Genomic DNA, 25,082 nt, shown 5'->3' on the forward strand with positions numbered 1-25,082 from the left:
TGTGTACTTGGTGACTTGTCCATTCGCATCATTTGAAGCCGCCAAACAGCCCGCCAAAGACGCCGCCGGGTCCTCCGCCGGCTCCGCGCTGCCCGTGACGCCGAGCCTCGGTCCTGATCCATTCCTCGAGGAAGGCGCGGTCCGTCAGCTTTTTCACGTCGTGTACCTTTGTCTGGATCTGGGCTTCTTGGTTGTCGAAGCTCAGCAGGGTGGGGATCGACGTGATCATGTAGGTCATGCCCAGTCCCTCGCTCATGACGTCGGGAGAGTCGAACTCGACTGTGCAGTAGGCGACACCGCCCTCGGCCTCGCCCACGCCGGCTTCCACGAGGGACCGGATCAGAGGAGCGACGACGCGACAGGTTCCGCACCACGAAGTGGTCCACAGCGTTATCAGAGGCGCGCGAGACGAAGAGGACATGAGCTGGTAGGTGTGGAAGTCGTTGGGATGTCGGACACTGGAGGCAGCAGCAGCAGCAGCAGCGGGTTAGCCGGTCGTTTGACATGGACAGAAAAAAAGGGCTGGTTGTGGTCTGCAGCGTCCCCTACTTACGATGCGAAAATCTGGTTCTTGGCGGGCATGCTGCGAGATGTGGAGAAGTAGGCAATGGCGGGAACCACGACGGGTCGTTTGAAGGACGGCGTGCCAAGAGGTTTGGCCAGGGAAGCGTCGGAGCAGCCCCGGAGGGCGGTGTGGGCCGCGTGCCGCAGGAGGTGGTGCATTATGGCAGTCGCGCTTGGCTCGAGGGATCTTGATCTGGTGGTATGTACGGAGTATGGGTAGGTATGCAAATGCAAATGCAAATGCAACGCAGTGCACGCTGCCGGATGACGTCGTTGAAGGCGGCCTCGTGATGTGATGTGTCGTGATGAGACTCGACGAGGTGATTTGCGACAGGAGCTTGCGAGAGGGAGAAGAGGCAGGCAGATGCGGACACGGGGAATTGAGTTGCGAGATGTGTTGTGCCAATGAGAAGATGCTGTCTACCTGTGTAGGTAGAGTCTCTACCGTAGAGGTAGTTAGGTAAAGGTATAACCGCCGTTGGCTGTCAAAAGTTGTTTATCCGGCGACGATCTCGCTTGGTTTCCGTAAGGAAGGAAGGAAGGCGCGCAAAGTCACGAGTGGGGTGGGGCGAGCTCTGCGACCCTTTGTGCGGGATGACGTAGGTCGCGATGCCCGGGGAGGGGAGGGACGGGATGACATAAGCATGCATTTCTGCAGCGCTGGCAGGTGCGTTGCTGAAGCAAGCGGTTGGGTACCTAGGTACCCACCAGTAGGTAGGTAGTTTAGGCTTTAGGCAGTAGGGGGAGGTAGGTGGTAGGTGGGCAAGTGGGGTAGGTAAACCGATAGGGGTAGGTGGTAGTGGACGACGTCCAGGTACGTACCTACCTACCGCAAAGATACCTAGGGCAGTCAGGGAAGACCCTGTTAATGTCGCACAGGCAACGAATACCTGTCCACAACCATGTGCAAAACACAGACGTACGAAGCACATACTAAGTGCCAAGTGCCAAGGGAAGCAAAATACAAGAGAAAAACGCACTTGCATCTAGGCGCACCACCATCAGTCGGGCGATATACTTTTGCAGCTGACGAGACAAGAAGAAGAAGAAGAAGAAAAAAAGAAAAGTATAACCTATTCATTTAGCGTACCGTCTAATGTAGCGTCTAGTGTGCCATCTAGTGTACCCATCTAGAAGGTTGGGTTGGCCAGCCACACCCATCTCAGAGATGCATCCATCCATCTACACTACCTACACTAGGTACACTAGGTACAGTCATCTTGTCCACCGTTTCTGCTTCTGGCGTTTTCTGGACGGCGTCTCGAATACACCAAATATCTGCAAATGGGCAGGCAGTACAATGTGCTACGCTTGGTTTCGTTCCATTTCCGTCCCCTTCAGCCGCATTCATTCCCAGGTACCCCAGCCCCCGCCACCCTGTATTTGTCCGTCTACTCCGTAGTAGCACTACCACTAGCACTAGCACTAGCATTCCGTACTGTATCCGCACATGGTCCCTGTACGTAGTATACTCGAATACTCGATTGTTTCATGCAAAATGGCCACCCCGGGCCCGATTTTCCCATGGGGTTCAGCTTGAGGATAGCGTACCTACATTGTACTCGTCAAGGGCACTCCGTCCCACGTAGAATACTCTGTAGCAAACAAGCATCAGGGCCCAAATTCCACCGTCAGCGTACGGTAGTCATTCCACGGTCGGCCATCAAGACACGTGCGACGGGCTTGGCGTTCTAGCCTGCCCCGGTCTCTTGAGGCTCGGCGTTACCCGTCCGTCCGTCCATGCTCATCTGGCTGGTCACCGCTTCGCTTCGCCACTCTTCCATCCATGACCCCGGCCGGTGGTTGATTTCACACCGTTCCTTCCTTTTCCCCTCCTTCCACCGCCTCGCCTCGCCTCGTCGTCTCTCACCTCCCCTCCCCTCCCCTCCCCTCCCCTCCTCTCCTCTCCTCTCCTTTCTTCTTCCACTCCGTTCCGTTCCGTTCCTTGCCTCCCTGTCTCTCTCGCGTTCTTGCGCACTCTCGAATCCTCTCAGCGCCGGCGCGTCTTGGCGCACAACCCAGTCAACTTGTCAGCAACACCAACCATGGTAGCCTCGCTCGCTCGCTTGCTTGCTTTTGGAGGGTGAGAGGCGTCTCCGGAAACCCCGCGTTACTGAACCAAGATGCACGCGCCCATCAAACATGCAGCCTAGGGCTAGGGACGGGGGCATGTGGCCCTCCTTTGGCTCACGTCCTTGGAACTTGTCGTTGACTTGCACCCATGGACAGGCGATCCGTACCAACGACAACAACATTGAGTCACATGCCCATCCTTCATCCATCATCTGCCTTGAGAAGATGGCCATGGGTCGACCCAATGGGACGAACATATGTCTCTTTCGTGCTCGACACCCCCCCCCAATAATTACTCCACGGCACCCGCCTGAAGCGACGACATCCTTGACCGCAGGGCATGAACCCCCCGCATATCTTCGTCGTCCCTTGACGCTTGACTCGCTCGCCGCCCACTTTCTGATATGATATCGCCCCCCTGCGACTGTACCTACCTACCTGCTGTGGACTGCCTGCACTGACTGCGGCTTATCTCATTTTCGTCCCAAGTTGCTGGTAGCAACTGCGCGAAGCAACGACACCACCCGTAATCGTACAGGCCGCCGCCCTGCATCTCACCCTACAACCCGCGTCGAGGTTCATCCTTGGTCCCTTGGTCTTCTGCCAACTCGTGAGACGATACCGCCATCATTCAATATTAATCAAACAGTGTGCATTATACCCTCTGACGCCATCGCACTGCACGGGCCAGCCTTACGCCTCTTTCCTCCGCCATTCGCTGTTTTTGGTAGCCGCCGTCCGCCGTCGACCTACATACCTGTACATACAACAACAACACCGCCATCTCCCATCAACAACAAAACCCCCCCGTCCGGCACTGCTCCTTATAGACTCCGTCCCATCATCATCATCATCATCAGCTTGCGCCGTCTTTTGTCTTTTTTTTTTTTTTTTGCATCCATCCACATTCCTCAACTTACTCAAAAAGTATCGACTTGGCTTTTTTGACTCTTGCATCGGTTCCGAAAAAAAGGTTTGATTTTCCGATATTTCCCACGCCGAGCGAACATCACTGCTTAGCCTTTGCTTCTCTCACGGCATTTCCATCTGGCTCTTGGACATCGACAACCTTATCTCCATCTCATCTTTTCGCATGCATGTTTGACCTCAAGACGACGAATGCTCGACCGCTCTGAACACCAACACCTCGTTTGTCTTATCTAGTCTCGTCCAGCACGTCTCGAGAACGAGCACATTTGCCTTGGTCTTCTTTTCCAAGCTTTTGCACAAGAACTTCTTGTCGTCAACTGCCAAACAGACGCGACACCCGCACACTCGCAGTCCTAGTTTTCACACAGGAACTCTTTTTTCCTCTCCTCTCTCTCTCTCTTCCCCTCTCCCTCAGAACCGCTCGCCATGGCAGGTGTTCCGACGTGGAAGAGCCGCTTCGGCGGCCTCTTCGGTAACAAGAACGGAAAGGACGACGCGACGGAAGAAGACACACATTCCAACATTCCGAAATGGAGCTTGGGTGTCCTCAATGATCCTCAGACGCTCGAAGTGCCTGGTAAGCATATCCCCGCGCTTCATACATGCTTTCTTGTTCCCCAAGAGCCTCGGCGCTGACAAGCCCTCCAGGATCCGTTTTTCTTCTCGGCAGCCACAACGCGCCCATGGGCGTGAGCAACACCCCCGCCAGGACCGCTCACTCCTCCATGCCTGACCCGACCAGGGAGGCCAAGACGACCAAGGACGGCACCGTTCTGAACCCCCAGCCTGAAGAGTCGGCCAACGACCCCCTCAACTGGCCCGAGTGGCGGCGCGACTGCGCCCTGCTGGCCCTCGGCTTCTACTGCATGGTCGGCGGCGGCATGACCCCCCTGCTCGCCGCCGGCTTCACCAACGTGGCCCAGGACTACCACATCGACACCGAGACCGTCTCCCTGACCACCGGTCTGTTCATGATGGGCCTGGGTCTCGGCTCCGTCATCTTCTCCCCCACGGCCATCCTGTACGGGAAGCGGCCCGTCTACCTGTTCAGCGCCGTCATCTTCATCGTCAGCTCCGTCTGGGCCGCCCTGTCGCCCAACTTCACCTCGCTCATCCTGGCCAGGATCTTCCAGGGCATCGCTGTGAGCCCCGTCGAGTGTCTCCCTTCCGCCACCATCGCCGAGATCTTCTTCCTCCACGAGCGCGCCTTCCGCATCGGCATCTACACCCTGCTGCTGCTCGGCGGCAAGAACCTGGTGCCGCTCGTCAGCGCCGTCGTCATCCAGGCCTTGGGATGGCGTTGGGTTTTCTGGTGAGTTGCCACGTTCCCTCGAGTCTTTTTGGTCTTTTCTTCTTTGGAAACACATCACTCACACGATATTGCAGGGTCGTCACAATGGTTGTCGCGTTCGCCGGCGTGCTCCTCTACTTCTTCGTGCCTGAGACGTTCTGGGACCGGATCCCCGCGCCCACGAGGGACGCCGCCCAGTCTCGAAGGTCGAGCATGCAAAAGAGGGATCTAGCTGCGGGCATGGAGCCGACCTCCGCCAGCCCGACCCTCGAACCTCCGCACAGCCCTTCACATCAACAGACGGACGAGGCCATCCGGTTCGCCCTCGCCACCAACCAGGACGGCCAAGGCGCCAAGGACCCCGAGAAAGAGCCGGGCAGCGCCTTCGACTCGTCCAATCCCACACCCGCCCGCCGGACCTCGGACACCTCGGGCGACTACTACGCCAAGGAGACCGGTATCGAGGCCCAGAAGGTCCCCACACGGTCGTCGGGCGAGAGCTCCCCGTCCATGTCGCTGGCCTACACCGAGACGCTGCGCAACCAGCCCGCAAAGTCCTTCACCGAGCAGCTGAAGCCCTGGAACGGCCGCCTCAACCAGGACCGCTGGTTCAAGGTCATGCTGCGGCCGTTTGTCCTCTTCGCCTACCCGGCCGTGTTCTGGTCCGCCGTCGTCTACTCCCTGTCGGTCGGCTGGCTGATTGTCGTGTCCGAGTCCGTGGCCCTCATCTACCGCAACCGCAAGTCGTACAACTTCGACGCCCTCCAGACCGGCCTCGTCTACCTGTCCCCCTTCATCGGCGGCGTCCTCGGCACCGCCGTCGCCGGCAAGGTCAGCGACATCATCGTCAAGTCCATGGCGCGCCGCAACGGCGGCCTCTACGAGCCCGAGTTCCGCCTCGTCATGGCCGCCCCCGTCGCCGTCACCACCGTCGTCGGCCTCATGGGCTTCGGCTGGTCGGCCCAGGAGCGGGACCACTGGATCGTGCCCACCGTCTTCTTCGGCATCATCTCCTTCGGCTGCACCCTCGGGTCTACGACGGCAATCACGTTCTGCGTCGACAGCTACCGGCAGTACGCCGGCGAGGCGCTCGTCACGCTCAACTTCAGCAAGAACATCTTCCACGGCCTCGTCTTCAGCCTCTTCGTCACCCACTGGCTCGCCGACGACGGGCCCAAGATGGTCTTCATCTGGCTCGGCATCATCCAGCTCATCTTCCTCTTCCTCACCATCCCCATGTACCTGTACGGCAAGCGGGCCCGCATGTGGACCACGAGGAAGAATCTAATGGAGAAACTGTGAGGAAGGGATGGAATATTTTGTCAATGCATTCTCGGGTTGATTTCGGCGTTTGATGTATTTGCTGTACGCGGAGGGAGCGGAAGGGCGGTCGCCGTGCGCCATGTTTTACCGGTTATGGGACGACCTCGCCCCCCTCCCGTCGGATACGTGTTCCGGGTTCGCTTTCTTTGCACTGGGGCTGGGCTGCTTTGGATTGGCGTTTTACGGATCTCTATCACTTGGGGAGCGTTTCATGTCTTTTTTTTTCCTTCCTCTTTTTTTCTTGGGGGGTGTTGGCTTCGCTCTTTCACACGATACCTCTTAGAGATTTTTTCATGATTTCTTTTTTTGCTTTTTTCCTCATACGGTCCCCTCACACACTCTTAGAGAGCAAAGCACCGGGACGAGATTACCGGTTTCTCTTGCCCCCATGAATATTAAGCTTAAGCTTATTTCCTCTACTTCGTTTCCAGCTTTCGCGCGCGCAAGAAAACTGTGAGAACCTGACCAGATTGACTGATTGATTGGTGCCTTATGGGTTGGGGTTGGGTTTCCCAGACGGCCCGAATATTTTTTTTTTCTTTCTATTTGGCGTCTCGAGACGATTCAAGATTGGGAAAAGAGTTCCAGCATCCGAGCGGCGTGGGAGAGAGAGGCTTTCATCATGGGATATGCCCCATCCACACACCAGTAAAGTAAAGTAAACAAATAAAAATAAAATAAAAAAACTTAGAATTAATATTTAAAAAAAACGAAAGAAGAAAAGGAAATGTTTGTGCGCCGAGGGGGAATCGAACCCCCGGCTCCCCGACGCTGCTTGATGGCAACGGAGAATTTTACCACTAAACCATCGGCGCTCGGAACGAGAGTCGGTGAGTCTCGCTTGTTCGATGCCTCGGTCCGGCACAGTACGGGCTCTTGTTGGTGGGTGGGAGGGGAAGAGAGGGTTCCTCTTCGGGAGAGCATCGATTGGGAGGGGGGTGGGTGGCTTGGTGGGTTGGGCTTCTTTGATGAGTGTGGGGGTCTTGGCTCCGAGCGCACGGTTTGCATTCTTCCATCCCATCATGAACTGTAAGTCGCAACTTCGTCATGCTCTAGGAACATGCCGACTAATAACACGCTGGATTATTTGAGTGCGCCGGCGTTCGCGAACAGGGCGGCGCTTGCGTGAGAGAAAAGTATGTACGAGCCCTGATGAGAGAAAGGGGTGGTGGTGGAGTGGACTTGGCATGGATCGTCCACCCCGACCATGCTGTTGACACACCCCCCCCCCGTTCTACCGGTCCGCGGTGTAGCTTAATCCAACATCCTTTACATAGTATCCGGATACACCTTGTGCTGTAACAGTCTGTGATTTTGCCTCTTGCCCGCCGAGGAACATCAGCCCTGGGGACGGTTGCCTTGTTCCCGGCCCAACTTGCTTCGCCGATGCATGCATGGATGATAGCACAGCAGCCATTTAACTTGTAAAGACCCCCGGCGCCGGATTTCTTGCTCATCCGCGTCCGCGAGCGCTTTAACCCGGGCGAGGGCGAAACCCACTAGTTCGTTAGTTACGTGATAAACTTTCTCGGCCGTTCTGAGGAGGGCGACGCTGGATTGGGCGGCTCGCCGGCGGCGCATCCGGCTTGGTGCTCGCCATCCGCCGGGGTGGCTGGTCGGTCGTGCGTGCGTCTAGATTCATCCGATGGTCGACGCCGAGGCCCGACTCGTCCAAGTCGCTGACTCACGAACCTGCATTTCGGGCAACTAGCGACGACCCCAAGCCGGATCCAACGAACCGGCCAAGGACGCCCGGGGACCGGGGTCTTGCGGTCGACGGGTTCGTAGAGCTAGCTCTCTTAGCGAAAAAACGTTGTCACCACACACCGTCACCGTGACTCAGCATCACCGTCGATTCTCACGTAGACTCTCAAATCGCCGGGCCAAACTCTCTCTCCGATTCGTCGTCTGTAATTAATCTCCCGTTCCTCGACATACCAAGAAAAAAAAAAAGCCTTCCTCTATCTGTTAGGGCTGCTGCCGATCGAGCCGTCCTTTCCGCATCTATCCGATCTTGCCGAGTCGAAGACGGCATCTTCAGGCCGACGATGCACCAGGTTAGAGCCAGATTGCAGAAAAAAACAGACGTGAGATAGTGGTGGGCTGGGTACGAGGGTGTCGGGAGCTGTGCGTTCAGAGGCCAGCAGCCTCGACTAGGAGACGCAGCTTGTGGGCGGTCTGGACCTGGATATACGCGCGGACGCTTATCTCTTGGAGTATCATCTCATGCCCCTCCTCAAGCAGCTGGCTATCCTCGTCAATATCATCGGCGGTGCTGTTATCGTGCCCGATGGAGTCAACTATGTTGGTTGTGTTGGGAGTGCTTGCAGGCCCTGTAGTCTGGCTGTCGTTGTGGGCGTTGGCAGACTGCTCGGCGTCAGGGTTGGGGCCGTCGGCCTCGCTGGCAGGACTGGGGGTTCTGGCAACGTCGGAGGCGCCGGCGTTCTTCTTGCTGCCACAAAAGGCACGATCATGGAAGCGAGCGACATGGGTCTCAATGTCAGTGCCCTCGTAGTCGATGCCTTTCTTCAGCCTTGGCGTCCAGTTAGTATGTGACATGTATACACCCATATTCTGTGATGAATGTTCAAAAGACGGTGATGGGCAGAAGAACCAAAGAAGAATAAGAAGGAGAGAAAGAAAAACACATACCTGTTAGCCATGGCATTTTGACAGGCCTCACGCAGCATGGCAAGTTTGTCGTCCCGTGAGCGGCTTTGCTGGTAGTCTGCTTTCTTGGCACAGGTGATGCATGCAGTTCTCAAAGAGCGGTACTCGAGGAAGTTCTTGCGCTTCTCGTTCTTCTTCTCGGCGGGGAGGTTTTGGAGATACTCTACTGTTCTCCGCGTCTTTGGGTTGTCGCTATAGGCGCCTCCTTTCTTGCGTGCGTCACCTGCCATTGCTGGCTGCTATGGGTATTCTTTGCTGTTGAGCTCTGTTGTAATGCTGTTCCACTTTCGTGAGCTTGTGTGAGTGTATAGCGCTTGCTCAGTTGATCTGTTTGTTGCCTTTTACCGGCTCCCTTTGGGTAGGTTGGATGGGTGGAAGAAAGAATGCGGGTTCAAGGGTGAGAGAGGAGGGTTGAATATTCTTTGGGTAGTAGAGCTTTTGATCTTTTAGCTACCTCAGAAGGAAAGAAAGGAGAAGCAATTGAGAAGGAAAAGTAGAAAGGGATCTGAGCAGTCGAAAAAGGTAGGAACGATCTGAAAGTGGATTTTAGCCACGTTGAGTGGTGAACGGGCAGTAAGTGAGTGTATGTGAGGGGTTGACGCTGTGTTATTTTTCAAGAATGAAGCACAGCTTCATGTTGTGATTGGAATATATCCAGTATCTATCGTGATAGGGCTGTTATAGTGTGCCTCGTTTTATAATATTCAGAATCCAGTGCTGACTTAGGTCAAATGCTGAGGGAGCTCTGCCACGCTACATACACGAGCCCTGACGACAGTATCAAGTAGCAGAGAACCTGGTTATTGACTCTATTGAGAAAGGAAACATTCACTCTATAGGTGCTATCTTACTATATTACAGGCAGGCTGTGTGGTGATAGAGGCAAAGAGTGACGGGATCCCAAGATACACTGCTAGATACCAGTCCAGAGGAGAACCAGCCCGGCGTGGACTTAAGGAACCCACTGAGACAGATTGGTTTCTATTTATGCTTGCTGGAACATCAACCTGTATATCCCGTTGTCTTGTCATGGCCGGGCTGACGGGTCAATATCATGTTCCCCGCTTTAGCAGCTGGTATAACTCTCACCCGAAGTACAGCTACAATTGTTCAGTCTTGAACAGAACATGGAGCTGTGCATTTTTTTTAGAACAGATTCTCTTGAACTCAGCTAGCATCTTGTTCTAGCCCGAGTCGCAGCCCGTTGGGAGATGGCGTCTTGCTTCCAGTGGAAAAGGCAACGAACAATCCCGCGTCGATACATCTGTTCCAAATCGTCGTTTATCAAGCTATCCGCATACCCATCTGGACAATACGGCATCGGCGTCGGCTGTGTGGGTGCTGAGCGACGGCATAACGTCGTGTTGGTCGTCGGCGCTGCTTTCAGCCTGACAGCATGTGCGCCCGAAGAAAGGCATTGGTACTCGACAAGAGCTACTCGACCAGTTTTACATTGTCACTTTCACGATTCACAGAGCGTTGGCAGATTGCTTCTCATCATAGTTCTGCCACCCTTCCTACTACATCTCGGCTGTCGTGGGATAGTGGTCTTGGAAGGCCCTCGAGCTTTCCGTCCCCTCAGCTTTCCAGAACCCACCTCAGGCCCTCCACCATCTCCCTCTCCGCCTCGACCGCCCTCGCCAACCCGGGCGCCTTCAGCCAAAACGTATGCGGCCACCCCCTCACGACCTCGACCCGAACCTCGGCCCCGGCCCCCCTCAGCGCCATCGCGTAACAAAGCCCGTCCGAGTACAGCGTGTCGTTGCTGCACACCTGAACCCACGTCCTCGGCAGCCCCCCCAGCTCCTCTGCCCCAGCCTCTAGCGGCATCCTACCCAGCCCGTCCCTCGGCACTGCCCGCCCGAACACGCCCAGCAGGCTCGTGACGAAGGACGGCGAGGCGGAGGTGTACGCGTGCCGGAGACGTTCCGGGACGAAGTCCAGAGAGCTGCCGCCGTCGCTGGTCACGGGGCACCGGAGCACGACACCGTGGAAGCTGCCGCGCGGCGCGACTTGCGAAACAGTGGCCGCGAGCTGTCCGCCGCTCGAAGAGCCGATGAGAATGAGCTTCTTCGCCGACGGATGAAGGGCGCGGACGTGAGCGAAGGCGTCTAGCGAGTCGGATACGCAAGTCGAGGCCGGGAAGCCCGGCATGAGCCTGTACCCCACCGAGTACACCATCGCGCCCGCAAAGTCGTTGACGATCCGCCTGCAGGAGAGCTCCTCGCTGTCCGACTCGCCGACGTAGAGCCCGCCGCCGTGGTAATAGATCACCACGACGCCCTTGTCTTTGGACGCCGGTTCAACGCTGTCGTCGAAGAACCGAAGTAGCGGGATGGCAAAGCCGTCGAGGCTCGACGCGGTGGTCAATTGCTGCGTGGAGACGTGTGAGAGATGGTGGCATGGCGCGCCGGGCGTGAGCATGCGGGCGTTCAGTTGCCTGCATTCCTCCGCGTACACGGGCTGGCGATCGAGTGGTGAGGCATGCGCTCTATTCGGGGCCTGGAGAGATACTTCCTCTTCGTAGGCGAGCCAGGCAGGATCTAAAGGGGGTGCCTCTTTGAGGATGAGATGGTCCAATGAGTCCATGTCCAATTTGAGTACCTGAGATTAGTAGCAAGCACGATGGGCGAGGCAAATCAGGTGAAGCAGGTGCAAGAATGGCAGTACGCACGACCTCTACGCTTGTCGCGAAAAGGCAGTAGGGCAGACAAGATGTTGGAACTGATGTCGCGAGTGGGGAAGTCGGTGATTCCGGGCTGTTGTTGTCGCGGCGAGATCCCGTTTATCCGGCAGTATTGCCGGGGTGCCGGCGTGCGCATAACCGCCACCCCCGAATGCCGCATCGAGGCGAAAGTTCGATGGGCCGCTCTCCAGACGTCGGAAGGTTAGTTGTTGTGGAATTTGGGTACTGCGGGTTAGAAATCGCTATTTCGGGGAGGATTTGGTCTTTTGGCTCGGGTAAAGGACGCCGGGGGCTACAACCGAGGGCGTAAACTCCGAACGGAAAAATTCAACCGAACAGTTAGCGCCTGTCAGACATGCGTCGCCAACTCCGTCGAGCACCGTCAACGGCCGTCAAGTATTCAAACAATGCGCTTGGTACAGCAGGTCGATATTAATGTCCACTGGGCTGGTTCCCTCCCCTCGGGCCGATCGCCTATCTACAATGCTAGAGTACACAAAGGGGATCGAAGAGTGAAAGCGTCTATAGCACCGAGAGGTCGCCGAACTTCTCCTATAGAGGGGATTAGCATGCCGAAGCGCATCTGCGTTGCAGATTGACCGTACCTTGTATCCCGGAACGGACCAGCGGCCCTTGGAGACAAGCTGGGAGGTCTTCTCGTCGATCGAGGGCTCGGCGGCGGCAACGTCGTCCTGCGGTCATCGTAAGCATCTACACGAGTGCAATCCCCATCGCTCTGGTCGGCACGTACGACAGTGAGGTCCTCGAAGGGGCGAGCGGACTCGATGTTGGTCAGGGTCTTCTCGAGGTCCTTGAGCTCGAGGTCGACCTTCTGCTTGGTAGCCTCGGCGTTCTTGACAGCCTCGACCTCAAAGGCCTCGATGGCCTTGATCTGGCGGTTGACGTCGTAGGTGGCGGGCTTGAAGGCGGTGAAGCGCTTCTCGATCTCGTCGACGACGGCCTGGTTCTTGAGGACGGAGCGGTAGGCGGCGAAGTCAACAGTGGTGGGGAGCTCCGAGAGCTGCTGGACGCGGCGGCGGGCGGACTCGTTGCGCTGCTTGAAGGCCTGAAGAGAGGCGGCGGTCTGGCCGCGCAGGCCGAGCGAGGTGGTGACCTTGGCCCAGTCGAGCTTGAGAGCTGCGCTTCGCTGTTGCAGGGAATGAAGAAATTAGCTCAGGCCCGGCTTCAAGGGAGCGGTACGGCGGGCGCGCAACCCAATTGGCGTCATTGTCGCGGGCTGCATCAATCGAGAGGAGGCTACTGGCGAGATTCTATGGGGTATACGTACTGCGGCCATTTTGTAGGATATGTTGAGGGTTCGGGGGAGTGGAGAGAGAGTTGCGTCGACGTGAGGTTGTTGATTGACTTTGCCGAACGGAGAGCAGAGAAAGAGCCGGGATGAACTGGGTCACATGGATGGTCACGTGATCCACGCACGGTTACACCATCTGGTTGGCGCGAGCGAATGGTTGGATGGTGGGGCAGAGCTCGCTCCCTGGGAATTCGGTTTGAGCCAATTCCCAAGATCGAGGGGTAGCTGAATTCCATATCCCAAGTCGCCATTGAGGATATCTCAAGATTGCAAATGAATTGGCCAAGGACGGTGTCTACGCATCTTAGGAGGTAAATTCACGGGACAGATGAAAACGCCGATTATCGTCTTATTGCGAAAGAGACTTTTCGGAGTCAACTCCCTGGGAATTGTACATGCCAACCCATTCCGTCCTTTTTGCCGTTGTCGAGATTTTGAGAAACTATCTTTGGCTGTAGCCGTCGCTAAATACTCAATGCCATAATGGAGTTAACGATATCGTTGTCGTTCTCCTTCAGGGCCTTGATGGCCTTCTTCCGGCTGACGTTGGCCTGGGTCATGACCAGCTCAATGTCCTTGTCCTCGATGCCCTCAGCATCGACCTCCTCGCCGTCGTCCTCTTCCTCGTCCTTCTTGGTCTCGGCGTCGGCGGCCTTGCTGGGCTCAGCGTGGCTGTGGCCGGCGTGGTCGTGCTCACCGCCGGCAGCGGCGAGCTGCTGGGCGGCAGCCTGCTGAGCAGTGGCGTTGAGGTCCTCAATCTTGGCCTCACCGAAGACGCTGCATCGCAACGTCAACTTCCGTACATCTGGCGGTCCTTCGCGCATTTGACTTACATGTAGGTGTTGCTGTTGGGGGACTTGTAGACCTCGGGGTTGTTGATGACGAACAGAATCTGGAACGTGGGTCAGCCTTGTTGAACCCCCCGCATCGCACCACCATGCCACCAAAAACCACCCCCTCTTCCTTCTCATGTACTCACGTTCTTGGGGCGACGGAGAGTGACACGGGTGATGCCCTGCACTCTCGTCAGGTGCAGCTTCTCGAGGGCCTTGCGGGCCTTCTTCTCGTTGCGGGAGTGGATGATGGCAGTGGAGCCGGAGGGAAGGCCCTCAGCCTCCTCGCCCTCAATCTCGGAGTCGGAGCTCTCGTCCTCGTGCTCCTCGACGGAGACCTTCTTGGTCTCGTCATCGGGAAGCTCTTCAACGCGGGGGTTGGCCATTTTGTCGACTGTGAACCACGGGGGAAAAAAAGTTAGTTGCGGGGTTCTCTCTTTTTTTTTTCTGCTGGTGGAGGAGGTGGTGGTGGGAGCTAGGATCGCGCAAAGGAGCTGATTTGGCGAGCTTCTGGTTTGGTGTGTCTGTGGGAAAAAATAGGGAATTGCAAAACTCGCACAAAAATCGTTCGGGCTGGCGCGGCTTCGTCGTTCGGGAGATGGGGTCAAATTTTCCGACAGGGACACAGCAGTACTTACCAAAGTTTAGAACGAGGGTATCTCAACTCGACGTGGGGGATTGTTCGGTGCTTGTGGTTTGAAGGAGAGATCGTAGAAAATTGATAGGGTTTGCAGAACACTGACTGCGGGCAAACCTCTGGTGACTGGATTGTATTATGTAAGCAAACAACCTGCCTGGCCCGCAGCTAAGATCCCCAGATGCACGAACAGATTAGATAGATGACATGCTGGTCGTTAGTTTTACAAGGCTGAGAGAGAGCCTGGCATTGGTCACAAATACCGTACATGAGCTGGGCGGAGGAACGCTAGAGTTCGTAGGCGGTTTCCGGCACGAATTCAAAACATACACGTCAGAGGGCCTCATGATGGTCAGAATTTCAACAGGGTCTCTCAAAGGAAAACCGAAAAAAATCTTTACTCCGTGTCCCCGTCACGAGCCAACCAATCTATTTTTCTGATTGTGCCATGAACTTCATTTTTTGTCTCTGAATTTCCGTATTTGACGCCGGTCATCATATGATTGATGATGAATGTGACATACAGCCCTTCCAGTTACGGAGCAAAAGAGATGTGCAGCAACCCAATGCTGCGGTAATGCAGACCAAACCGGATCCCATGCTGTCACGCTCTAAGCCAGCCCCGTAGTCTTCAAAGTCAACCCCATAGACGTCCCAATCGCAAGTCCATTACGCCGAGGCCTTGACCTTGACCAGCTCCTTGCGCTGCTCGAAACGGCGCTGCTTCTTGAGGCGGAGGACCTTGAAGCGGTCGAAGTCGGTGAGGTTCTTTCTCCGCTGAATCTGGAGGCTGCGCTTGAACCAGGTGGTCTCCTTCCACTTGGCGTCGATCTCGGACTTGGCCCAGAACTTCTGGACGGTGCTGGTGCGGGCGCCGCGGGGCAGGCCCTCGACCTTGAGGGAGGAGAGGAGGACGTTGGAGAGGGAGATGGGCTGGCGGGGAACGGCGAGCTGAGCGTCTGAGGAGGGACCGTCGACCAGAGCCTATAATTCGAACTTGATGTTAGAATCGCCATCTTCCTTCTTTTCCAGTGCATTCTGCGTGCACGCGCTCAAAACGAAATCGTATCGGGCGGGGGGGACAGAGGCAGGTCAGGAGCTGTCGCAACGTACGCGCTTGTGGTCGATGATCTCGACAATAGTCGCCAGGCGGCCGGCGTAGGGGCTGTTGCCCTGGATCAGGACGACACGGCCGACCTCGACCATTCGCCACTTAGAACCCTCGATGGTAGCGTCACCCATTTTGCTGGTCGGTCTGATAGTTGGATCGCAAAGTTAGCTATCGGTGATGCGGACTCGGAGTGGTGTTTTTGTTTGGTTGTGGGAGGGGCGCGTCGACTTACCAGACGTCGAAGATTTGCTGCTGGTTAGTGGTGATGGAGTTCTAAGTCACGTTTCGCTACTGCGGTTTTTTTGTCGAGGTGCGTCGATTTCCAGACGCACAAGCTTGGGGACCTTAGGGCAAGACCGTTTTTTCCTTTCTGTCGGCTGGTGGGATTTGCCGATCCGGGCTGTTGCTTGCCCGAAAGGGACTAGCCGGGCGGTCAGCGGTGTTCCTGCTGCATGGGCAGTGCCCCACCAACAGCAGAACTTTTTTTCCCGTCAACTTAAAGATGCAGCTTGATCGTTTCCTCTCTTGTGCTTGCTCTTACTTCTTCACCAGTCTCAGAGGTGCACAAACATGGCCCTCATCGAAGAGGCTGCGGATACAACAAAGGTACGTTTACCATGCCAATATCCTCCTGCCGCCTTCCCTTGGAATGATGAGAACAATTTGCGATTGATTTCAGTCGGTGGCCCTCTTTCGCCGGAGCGGCTATACCGTCTGAATACATGATATTCAATTTCTTACATATTCTGACTTCCAACCTTGAAATCACCCGTCTTGTTGTTGATCTCAGTTGGGATGCACGTGGCTGACTTTGCATCCAGGTATCAGTATAGCAACTTTTTAATATTATATTATTCTACATCATTTACGCTTGCTGAATAAACTGCGTCTTTTTGAACTGTGATTGGATTTTACCTTGTTTACCCACCATCCTTTACGCCTAGCTCGTGATTCCTTATCCCTGGCTGGCAAACCTTCCCATATCTTTTTCTATAACGGATTGTAGATGGTACTTAGACAGCTCCGAGCAGAGAGAAGTGGTTCGATGCCACTGGTCGACATCGTTAGTTGCCGTCTCATTACCATGCCATGTCACTGAGTACAGCGGCATCTTTCTCCGCCTTTACATTCCCATGCTGAAGGTGATAGTTATCATTCACTGAACATCACAGTCATCTAGACATTATTTATATCAGTAAAGTTGTGGCATTCAGGCTATGAGCCACGTCTATTATCATGCTTCCCAACCAACGCTAATTTTAATTGCAACCCGCTTGAATCGTGCACTTATTTGCCCTGCTTCTGCTTCAGGCGGAGTTCATCCTCTTCCTGCAGCTCCTGATCGATCTTGGCGCCCTTGGAGGGCTCGTTGCCGTGCATCTTGGCCTAATGAGGGTTAGAATCGTTCGACTTGCAAGAACCATAACGGCAAAGCCTAACTTACAGGCAACGTGGAGTCCTTCTTAGACATGCGAGTCTCTGCGTCATCTTCCTCCTCACCTTCGCGGTGCTTTTTCTCCTCGGCAGCGAGCCTGTTGGCAATGGTTCTTTCGTCCTCTTGGAGGGAGTCAGTATGGCGAACAATGTCGGCCACAGGAGATCGATGAGGACTTACTGGAGTCGTTGGCGAGGTGGGAGTGCTCCTTGCCCTCGTGGAAACGGTCACCGGTGTCCTTCTCCGAGTTCTTCACGTTGCGCTGATCGCCAGCCTCGTACACGCCGCTGGTACCAACACTAGACTGTCCGGACATGATGATGGTATGTGTGGTGGAGGAATTGGTAGGTGATACGTTGTGAAATCGAGAAGATTGGTCTTTGAGAGTGATTGATGGGTATCGATTGGGTTGAAGGGATGAAGAGCAAAACGAAAACTCGACCGTTCAGCAGATGAGCTTTCTATATGTGATGGGAAAGAGCTCTCTGGCACTGCGCAACAACCACCCCACCGTTCACTTCACTGCACGTCATGACGTCTTCGCGCAAATCTCAGCTCAGACAGGTGCAAATGTCCCTCCTACGTCATCCAGCTGTCATTTCTCCGCAAAAACGCCTGGACAGATCTGCCCAAAGCCACATGGTTGATCGGCGATTTGCACTCAGGCAAGAGCGGTGGAAGAGTGATTGAATTTTCTGTTGCGGTCCTTGGTGCTTAATATTCAGCCCTATCTTGGGTATTGGTTAAAGCTGGGCGGCGCTGACCGTCGTGTGCCTCAAACATGACCACACCCCTGCGAAAACCTATCCAGCGACGAATGAGGATGAGGCCCTGAGCTGTTTTTAGCAGGCGTTCATCCTGACACTCTCCTAGCGAATTGAGGCGCTGAATCGAAGTGTTATCTCGTGCCGCAATTCGTTGACAATCGACACCCGCAAGTGACGACCTGGAGGGTACAGACTAGATCACCTGGCTTCAACATTAGACGCCGGGCCAGATTCGGTGCTTTACAAAAGCAACACGTCGTGGCTCAGACGGACCCTGATGACCACTTCCGCCCGGCAAGGGTAATCAAGTCAGAATGCGCGGATGTCTTGTCCGAGCCCATTCAAATGACGGGAGTGAGGGGTCAACAAAGTGAAGCTCCATGTTCCTGTCTGTCCCTTGGCCGGTTCCAGGTGCATCGCCTAGGGGCCAGGCGCCGCAGGCCCCGCCTGTGCGCTAATCCGACATTGGCGTCTAAAACTAAGCGGCCGGGAAGGATGACGTAAATTTACTGGGAGCTCCAAGCTCCACTGCCGACTTCATCGTATCACACACCTGCAAGATTCACGAAGCAAAGCTAACTCTTAACAAACCACACCATCGAAACAGCCCCCCACGACCCGCCACCATGTTCCGTTTCGTAAGGCAGACTCTCCCAGTTCGGATCCCCGCGATTGATGTCTCACACCCGCTTTAGCACAAGACCCTTGACATCGTCACTCTCTTCCACAAAGCGAGCTCCCCCGCTTCCGTGAGGGTCGCCAACATCCTCAAGCAGGTGTCGGCAAATGCTTCGGCCGGCGCGACCGAAGACCAAGCCAGCGACCACAGCGTCCAGACGAACCCCAAGAAGGCGCGCGCCGAGTTCGAGCTCAACATCACCGAGGACCCCCCTACTGCCGACCAGGTCAAGACCATCTTGGAATACGTCGGGCAGAGCAGAATCTCGTCGATCATCAAGGGCGCCTCGACCGAGCAGGAGGCTTTGAGGAAGTTCCAGCAGAACTCCGAATCTTTCCAAAGACCAGTGGTATGTTTCTGCTCCCTAGGCATCTCTCCGTCGATGGAGCCTCCCCGCTTTCCCCTAAGAGTGACCCGTGCTGACCGGGACATGCAGACTGTGGACTGGAACAACGGCAAGGCGGTTTCCGGCGACAACGAGTCCGAGATACTCAAGATGCTCAACGCTTTGAACGGCGAGAAGAGCTGAGAAACATGAAGTCTTTCTTGATGGTCACTGCAGCCTCTTTCCTACCTTTGTATAACCAGATACCTGCAACTTCCGAAGGCAACTGTTACATTAGTTGAATGATGAATATATCCCTCCACCAAAATGATGCTGCCTGTCTGCTTTGACATCTCACTCCAACCGCTTTTCGACTCAGATCAACCTGGCGGGGCGTCAACGATGGTCCAGGCCGTCCGACCTAGCGATAACATGGCATGCATAGAATACCTCCAGGAAAGGTCAACTATCATATGTCACCAGTTCACTGAACTTGGTGACCATATAATGAACGACATAAGTTCCATCATGGCCTGGAGGCCGCCTAGTAACTAGAAATATTCTTGTAAACCCGTCTTCGATTGCTGCCGCAGCTGTGATTCAGATGAGGGTTTCCATTATATTCATTACCAAAGCCGAAGCATTCACTATCATAACGTATACTCAACAAGCCTGAGGCTTGTGATTGCTAAGAATCTACTTGGTTCTGCTGGTTGAGTCTATCCAGTGCTTCACTGTCTTTCGAACTGCCACCCAAACTGTTGTAGTCCGCGTCAATGGTGCTATCACTATTGATCCCCAGCTTGGGTCCGTTGGTCTGCAGTGTTGTCTCTGTCATTATCATCATCTCTGCCGTGTTTCATCCTGCTTGTCACTTGTCACTCGTAATGGGGTGAATGCTTTGTACTGAATAGTTTCCTCTACAAGGCAGGCGGTTTGCTTTGGCTCCTTCCTCAGACAGCAGAGCAGGCACCTTCCTCTTTCCTGCCTACCTCCTGCCCCCCTTCACTACTTGACCCATTGTCTTTTTGTTTTCCTTCACAACAATTATTTGACCTTTCTTCTTTCACTCATCTTTCTGTTGCAGCTTTACAGCTCTTCACTGTGTCAACGCACCCCTCGAAATCCCTCCCCATCACTACAAAATATCATCAGCCTCCCCACAAACGCGAAAGCTTCGGTCCTTCAAACCGACTCTTTCTCCATACACCTGACACGACCACGTTGGATACTTCAGTTCTGCAACATGGCTTCGTACAACCCAGGTGATCGAGGCCCGTTTCAGGGTCACGACTTCCCCGTGGGGAACGTCGATCACGATACTCAAGGAGCGAACCCAGACCCCCTGACGACCAATCCTAGGCATCTACCTCCAAGCCACACCTACCATTATCCCAGCGGTATTCGCAACTACAACTTGGTTCCTGCCAAGGAGGGAGAAACCCCTAGGCGCTATGTGGAAGCCTATCTGTCTATCTCCTTCTACAGCCACAAGGAGATCAAGGCCGTTTTCAGTACCAACAACGGCGAGGTTCCTACACGCGGGGTCAGCTTGAACCATGTCCATGACACCCGCGAACTTGATCTGTGGAACGCTGAAGAGCTCCAGGATAGAGCTAATGCCATTCGCAAGAAGCACTGGAAATCTCTGGGATCCTTGGCCCGACCGCAACGCTGGGAGGACCTATGTGATTACTTCGACTGCTTCGAAATCTACTTCCAGGGTGCATTGAACCTGTGGAATCTTATGCACCTGCTTTTCGACGAGAACGACAGTCTCTCTCGCAATAAAGCCTGCGCTGCCGCAGTCGAACTTGGCGTTTGGTGCGATGAGTGGGTCGCTCAAGCCGAGAACAAGGCAAAGCTCATGGGATTCAACTGTTGGGAGGGCGACGTTGTCGGCCTCATCACTCCGGGCACCTGGGCCGAGCTTCAGAAGCTGCCGGTCGATATAACGCTTCTTCGAAACGCTCTGTGTCACCGACAGAACCAGCTGTTAGGCAAGCCATGGGCTCGACCAACCGCCTACCCGGCCAACAGCCTTGGAGCTAACTGGCACAATGGCACTTTGCAATGCTGGCTTGGTAAGTCAATACCTTTCTCTGTCAACCTCAGACAACTCGGCTAACAGTGTGGCAGCTGGTCAATCCGTTCACGACACGCCGAGTGGCATTCCCCTAGCAGTCTCTCCATCCACTATTATCGTCGGTGGCGCTGCTTCTTCAGTGCCCAAGTCACACGTTGCTACCGTTCCTACCCACATGACGGCCAATACCAATACCACTCTCCAAAAGCCCCTTATTGTCAGTGGAACGAGCAACAGACAAAAAGTGAGAACCCAAAACTACGATCTTACTGCAGGACAAGGAAATATCGGCCGTTCCAGAGAGTCTTTGTCGGACAATCAGCTGGTGTCTTCTACTTCTGGCCCTAGCACCGGAAACCCGGCTACTGGAGCCCCCGAGTCTCACCCGGCCAAGACAGGTGCTGCTCAACCAGGCTTCTACCATCAGTCCATGAGACCTTATGGCCGTGCCTTCAATACCCCATTCATGACAGGTCCCAACGGTGAGCCGAAACCCTACCACGGGCCGGTTGGCCCATCGGCGCCTCCTCCACCTCCTGCGCTACCCACACTTGGACATCAGCATTATGGACATCGCCCTCCAGTCAACATCCCCCCTCGAAGGTCTGAAGACAGCAGAGTGACGAGCAGTGTGCACACCTCACCCGTTCAGATCTCCATGGTCCCGACAGGTGGCACGCGGATGCCGTCGGCCGTCTACCAGAGGGTGCCTTTTGACGTCACACCTTCCCGCAAACATGACGGCAAGCGAAATGCAACCGTGAGTTCTGCTGCTGATCAAGGATCTGGGCAAGGCCTGCCCATGGGCCCTCCGCGCTTCAGCCCGAACCAGGATACACGGCAAGAGCAGATGAAGATACCAAATGCCCCTGGCAACGCAAGCTACGATCATTCTAGGCCTCGGCGCGAATCCAAGGGCTGGGAGAAGGTTCCGCATACAGATCACTCAATCCACGGCCCTGTTTTCCGTCGATCTCCGACAAAAGAAAACCGATCTCGCTCATTCTCAAACAAGGCGGAATTTCATTGCTCCAATCTGCACCCAAAGTCCGCTCACAAACACATCTACACACCTTGTACTTGCCCCAGGTGCGAGGAACGCGAACGCTCTGTGTACGTCCAATTGAACCCAGCTCCGCAGATATCTCAGAAAATCCTTGTCGGGAAGATGCATGAGATCATGTCACGATGGGGGGAGGTTGATAACGTCCAAAGATTGCCGGTAAATGAGAATCCGGGAGATTTCGTCTGCTTCTTTGTGAGGTAAGTGGATTTCAGTTTCTTTCCATCTCTGACATTGCTGACGCTAGCCTGTTACTCAGATTCAAGGATGGCTCGCGCGTGAGAGAAGCCTCAGCCACGGATGTCTTCAGTAGTCGCGATCTTGATTGTACGATCAAGATTGGCGCGATGCACCATTCGAGCTATGGCAACGCTATGTATAGCAACTACGGCCCAGACAACAGTCAGCACGACTCGGCAAGCAGATCCAACAGCCAACAGCAATCTTCGTGGAGGGGCAACTCCAACGCATTCGGCCAGTTTTCGTCGAGTCGCCCTGACCCGAGGACGCTGGTCTCCTTGGAGCAGTACATGGTACCTCGCTCTCAGCCGGTGCAGGCTCCTGCTGCACACCCTCCTCAACCTTCTTCGTTCCATGATCCAGCAACCCCGCTCGCCACGAACGCCAGGCAAGAAGCTAAGAAAGATACACACGGGCCGGTTGAAGACATCAAGTTGACTTGCAACACTCCCAAGTTACGGACTAAGCCTGCTGTCACTGTGAAGCTCCGAACTTCTGCAGAAGCTGAATCTCAGTCAAAACCGCCTTCTGAAGAGGTGATCCCGGACGAAGAGCAGACAAGCAAGACCTCTCCTCCCCTTGACCCTGAGAACAGCCCAAGCAAAGGCGGCAGCAAAGCCATTGTCGTCAATTTGCCGGCCACGCCGCAGAAGCCTAAGGAAGCTGACACGAACACGCAAACACCTAGGAGGGCCACCACACCTCAGAACGGCGGAGGAATTGTGACACCAACCAAGCATATTTCTCCTGCAGCACCTGGTGCCACCGACCACGAGGAATCGTCCTCAGATGGACAGAGGGAGTCCCAAACGGCTGTCAAAACTGTTCCTGAGGCCACGATCCTGATCAAGAAGAGCAACCCGGTTTCTGTGGCTTCTGTGGCTCCTGCGGTTCCCAGAGTTCCTGTAGTTCCTGCGGTCCCTCTTGTTCCTGCGGTTCCTGCAGCTCCTGCGGTTCCTGCAGTTCCTGCGCAGCCCCAAGCAGAGCGCACGTCTCATGACAGAGGGAAATACAGAAAGATCTTCTCGGAGAAGAATGATCTCAATGTCGAGGTTTGTAATGCGCCAGAAACCAAGATTGGCAAACGGTGCGATCAATCGCCTATCGTTGGCTTCAGCCCGAAAGAGCACTCTTCCGAACAAGAGGACGACTCCCGCACTCAGGCTGGCCATGTACTTGACAATCTGATTGATTCGAGCCGAACCCAAGAGGATGTTCCTACCGTTGCTGCCAGCGAGATTGCCACGAAGAAAAAGAGCAGTAAGAAGTCCAAGAAGAAGAAGAAGCCTACCTCTATGAACCAGGGCGAATCGAGCAGTGCACAGCAACCTGCCAAAGACACACCCATACTCGTTACAGAGGAGCAAGCCCCTGAAGTCTCGATGACAATCACCACTGAGATGGTGGAGGATACTGAGCCTGAAGTTCTCAGGGAGGTCATTGCAAAGGCGAAGCAGGTTATTGGAGTAAAGGAGGTTGAGTCAATCAGCGCAAAACGACTTGCCAAAAAAGCCACCGCTGGTACTGTCTCACAAACTTTGGCATCACCTGTCGATGGAACAGCACAGAGTAAGGAGCCGGGAACAAGCGAGACTGCCGAGGGCAAGGGGATCCTTCGGCCAGAGGGGTATGAGCCAAAGGAACCACCTGAGAAGTCAGAACTTTCGGAGTCTATCAAGAAGACTTTTCGCGCGGATGGCGGGGGCTCGTTGCGGCTGCCCAAAAACCGCAAGAAGCAGCTGCCTGCTCAGTTAATCATCGCCAGCCGGGACTCGTTCGCTTCTGAAAGCGCAGAAGGTACCAGGAGCTTTGAAGCGCCCCAGACCTTCAATACCGGCGGCCTTCCTTCCGCTGCGAGCACCGCACGTTTCAGCTCCTCAGCCCAGGAGACTGGCTCTCCCGACGGGTCGTCTGGCCGGATGTCAACCCCCGCAACTCCCCCGTCTGCGACGGGAGTCAGCGACGCACGGAAGACTCTGCCGGATGAGTCTGCAGCAGGTGCCGAAACGACTCCAAAGTCCAATACCTCGCTCAATCCTCAGGCAAAGGTGTTTGTCTCACCGACCACGTCCTCGACTGCGGCTGCCCCAAAGAAGATTGATCTTGCGCCGGTTCCGTTGAGGCCCACCAAACATGATCGCAGCGTGTCCCAGACTTCGTCCAAGACGTCGCGCACCCTCACGATTGGTACCCCATCTACCAAGGAGGAAGACAGCCAGTCTGATGGGAGCGCCGCCGAAACCTCCAAAGGCAAGGAGAAGAGCTCTGCATCTCAGCAGACCCCGGTCAAGAACGTCGCGGAGAAGAACAAGGGCCGTTCTCTTGCCAGCGACAAGATGCCTGCCACGCAAATGACGCTGGAGGAAGACAACGACGACTGGCAAGTGCAGGGTCCCAAGAGGGACTTCGGCATCAAGCAGCTCAAGGGCAACAATGACCATCAGCAACAGCAGGGCAAGCAGAGCCCCAAGAAGAACCGCCCTTCGCCTAAGAAGCAGAAGATCCAAGAAGACAGTCACCTCCAACAGCAGCGCTACGCTTCTAGCTCCAATACCAACCCGGTTCCCGTTGGCAGCAAGACCGAGTTTCCCACGCTGCCGCCTGCCCCCAAGCCTGTGTCGGGCCTGCCAGCAAGCAGCGTCTGGGGCAAGGCGCGTTCGGCATCGGCTGCCACCACTGTTTCTACTCCGAGTGGGAGCGTCAAGACTTCGGCAAACCCGAGTCCCAAGAAGGACAGCGGTAAGCAGTAGGGAGATGCATCGTGCGTGGTGCAGGACGATCTGGACGCGAGGGCAGATACAGACAGATGGGACATGATTTCAGAAAATAGGGACGACGGGAAGCTTTGTTGCAACTTGGAGAGTTTGTTGGAGAAGTAATCCGACGGCAGATAATGAGGAAGATTTGGAGAGGTGTTTCGAGGGGGTCCTATGTTTGAGTGATAATGACGGCTCCAGATCCAGGAGCTACGTGACAGAACCAGAATGAGAGTGCGTTCGAGATTTCGCTGCTCTGATAGTGAATGTCGGCAGGATAAAGCATCGATGCACATGGTGG

The 25,082-nt window shown here is 55.1% G+C and overlaps 10 protein-coding genes and 1 non-coding gene across 11 annotated transcripts; 3 read left to right on the forward strand and 8 right to left on the reverse strand.

The window, feature by feature from the left end:
- Window positions 1–28: 28 nt before the first annotated feature.
- On the reverse strand, window positions 29–723 carry GLRG_04734 (uncharacterized protein; the record flags this gene model as incomplete). Its single annotated transcript, XM_008095419.1, has 2 exons — window positions 29–458; window positions 554–723. 2 exons carry the CDS (start codon window positions 721–723, stop codon window positions 29–31), a joined length of 600 nt encoding a protein of 199 aa, XP_008093610.1.
- A 3,270-nt stretch (window positions 724–3,993) lies between these two features.
- Window positions 3,994–6,160, forward strand: GLRG_04735 (major facilitator superfamily transporter; the record flags this gene model as incomplete). The annotated part of the gene is made up of 3 exons (XM_008095420.1): window positions 3,994–4,144; window positions 4,216–4,879; window positions 4,954–6,160. The coding sequence occupies 3 exons, from the start codon at window positions 3,994–3,996 to the stop codon at window positions 6,158–6,160; spliced, it is 2,022 nt and encodes a 673-aa protein (XP_008093611.1).
- A 755-nt stretch (window positions 6,161–6,915) lies between these two features.
- GLRG_13113 lies at window positions 6,916–6,996 on the reverse strand. Its single transcript has one exon. It is a non-coding gene; the product is annotated as a tRNA-Gly (tRNA).
- Window positions 6,997–8,314: 1,318 nt separating this feature from the next.
- On the reverse strand, window positions 8,315–9,081 carry GLRG_04736 (uncharacterized protein; the record flags this gene model as incomplete). The annotated part of the gene is made up of 2 exons (XM_008095421.1): window positions 8,315–8,714; window positions 8,834–9,081. The coding sequence occupies 2 exons, from the start codon at window positions 9,079–9,081 to the stop codon at window positions 8,315–8,317; spliced, it is 648 nt and encodes a 215-aa protein (XP_008093612.1).
- Window positions 9,082–10,429: 1,348 nt separating this feature from the next.
- GLRG_04737 (uncharacterized protein) lies at window positions 10,430–11,440 on the reverse strand (the record flags this gene model as incomplete). Its single annotated transcript, XM_008095422.1, has 1 exon — window positions 10,430–11,440. One exon carries the CDS (start codon window positions 11,438–11,440, stop codon window positions 10,430–10,432), a length of 1,011 nt encoding a protein of 336 aa, XP_008093613.1.
- A 619-nt stretch (window positions 11,441–12,059) lies between these two features.
- On the reverse strand, window positions 12,060–12,834 carry GLRG_04738 (ATP synthase subunit D; the record flags this gene model as incomplete). The annotated part of the gene is made up of 4 exons (XM_008095423.1): window positions 12,060–12,089; window positions 12,143–12,229; window positions 12,289–12,684; window positions 12,826–12,834. The coding sequence occupies 4 exons, from the start codon at window positions 12,832–12,834 to the stop codon at window positions 12,060–12,062; spliced, it is 522 nt and encodes a 173-aa protein (XP_008093614.1).
- Window positions 12,835–13,313: 479 nt separating this feature from the next.
- GLRG_04739 (NAC domain-containing protein) lies at window positions 13,314–14,068 on the reverse strand (the record flags this gene model as incomplete). Its single annotated transcript, XM_008095424.1, has 3 exons — window positions 13,314–13,626; window positions 13,683–13,741; window positions 13,829–14,068. The coding sequence occupies 3 exons, from the start codon at window positions 14,066–14,068 to the stop codon at window positions 13,314–13,316; spliced, it is 612 nt and encodes a 203-aa protein (XP_008093615.1).
- A 920-nt stretch (window positions 14,069–14,988) lies between these two features.
- On the reverse strand, window positions 14,989–15,561 carry GLRG_04740 (ribosomal protein L14; the record flags this gene model as incomplete). The annotated part of the gene is made up of 2 exons (XM_008095425.1): window positions 14,989–15,303; window positions 15,433–15,561. The coding sequence occupies 2 exons, from the start codon at window positions 15,559–15,561 to the stop codon at window positions 14,989–14,991; spliced, it is 444 nt and encodes a 147-aa protein (XP_008093616.1).
- A 1,156-nt stretch (window positions 15,562–16,717) lies between these two features.
- On the reverse strand, window positions 16,718–17,181 carry GLRG_04741 (uncharacterized protein; the record flags this gene model as incomplete). Its single annotated transcript, XM_008095426.1, has 3 exons — window positions 16,718–16,816; window positions 16,875–16,987; window positions 17,046–17,181. 3 exons carry the CDS (start codon window positions 17,179–17,181, stop codon window positions 16,718–16,720), a joined length of 348 nt encoding a protein of 115 aa, XP_008093617.1.
- Window positions 17,182–18,258: 1,077 nt separating this feature from the next.
- Window positions 18,259–18,840, forward strand: GLRG_04742 (uncharacterized protein; the record flags this gene model as incomplete). The annotated part of the gene is made up of 3 exons (XM_008095427.1): window positions 18,259–18,270; window positions 18,328–18,660; window positions 18,748–18,840. The coding sequence occupies 3 exons, from the start codon at window positions 18,259–18,261 to the stop codon at window positions 18,838–18,840; spliced, it is 438 nt and encodes a 145-aa protein (XP_008093618.1).
- Window positions 18,841–19,882: 1,042 nt separating this feature from the next.
- On the forward strand, window positions 19,883–24,775 carry GLRG_04743 (uncharacterized protein; the record flags this gene model as incomplete). The annotated part of the gene is made up of 3 exons (XM_008095428.1): window positions 19,883–20,720; window positions 20,776–21,985; window positions 22,045–24,775. The coding sequence occupies 3 exons, from the start codon at window positions 19,883–19,885 to the stop codon at window positions 24,773–24,775; spliced, it is 4,779 nt and encodes a 1,592-aa protein (XP_008093619.1).
- Window positions 24,776–25,082: the final 307 nt, after the last annotated feature.

Source organism: Colletotrichum graminicola (genome assembly GCF_000149035.1).
Source record: "Colletotrichum graminicola M1.001 genomic scaffold supercont1.15, whole genome shotgun sequence".
Lineage (NCBI taxonomy): Eukaryota > Fungi > Ascomycota > Sordariomycetes > Glomerellales > Glomerellaceae > Colletotrichum > Colletotrichum graminicola.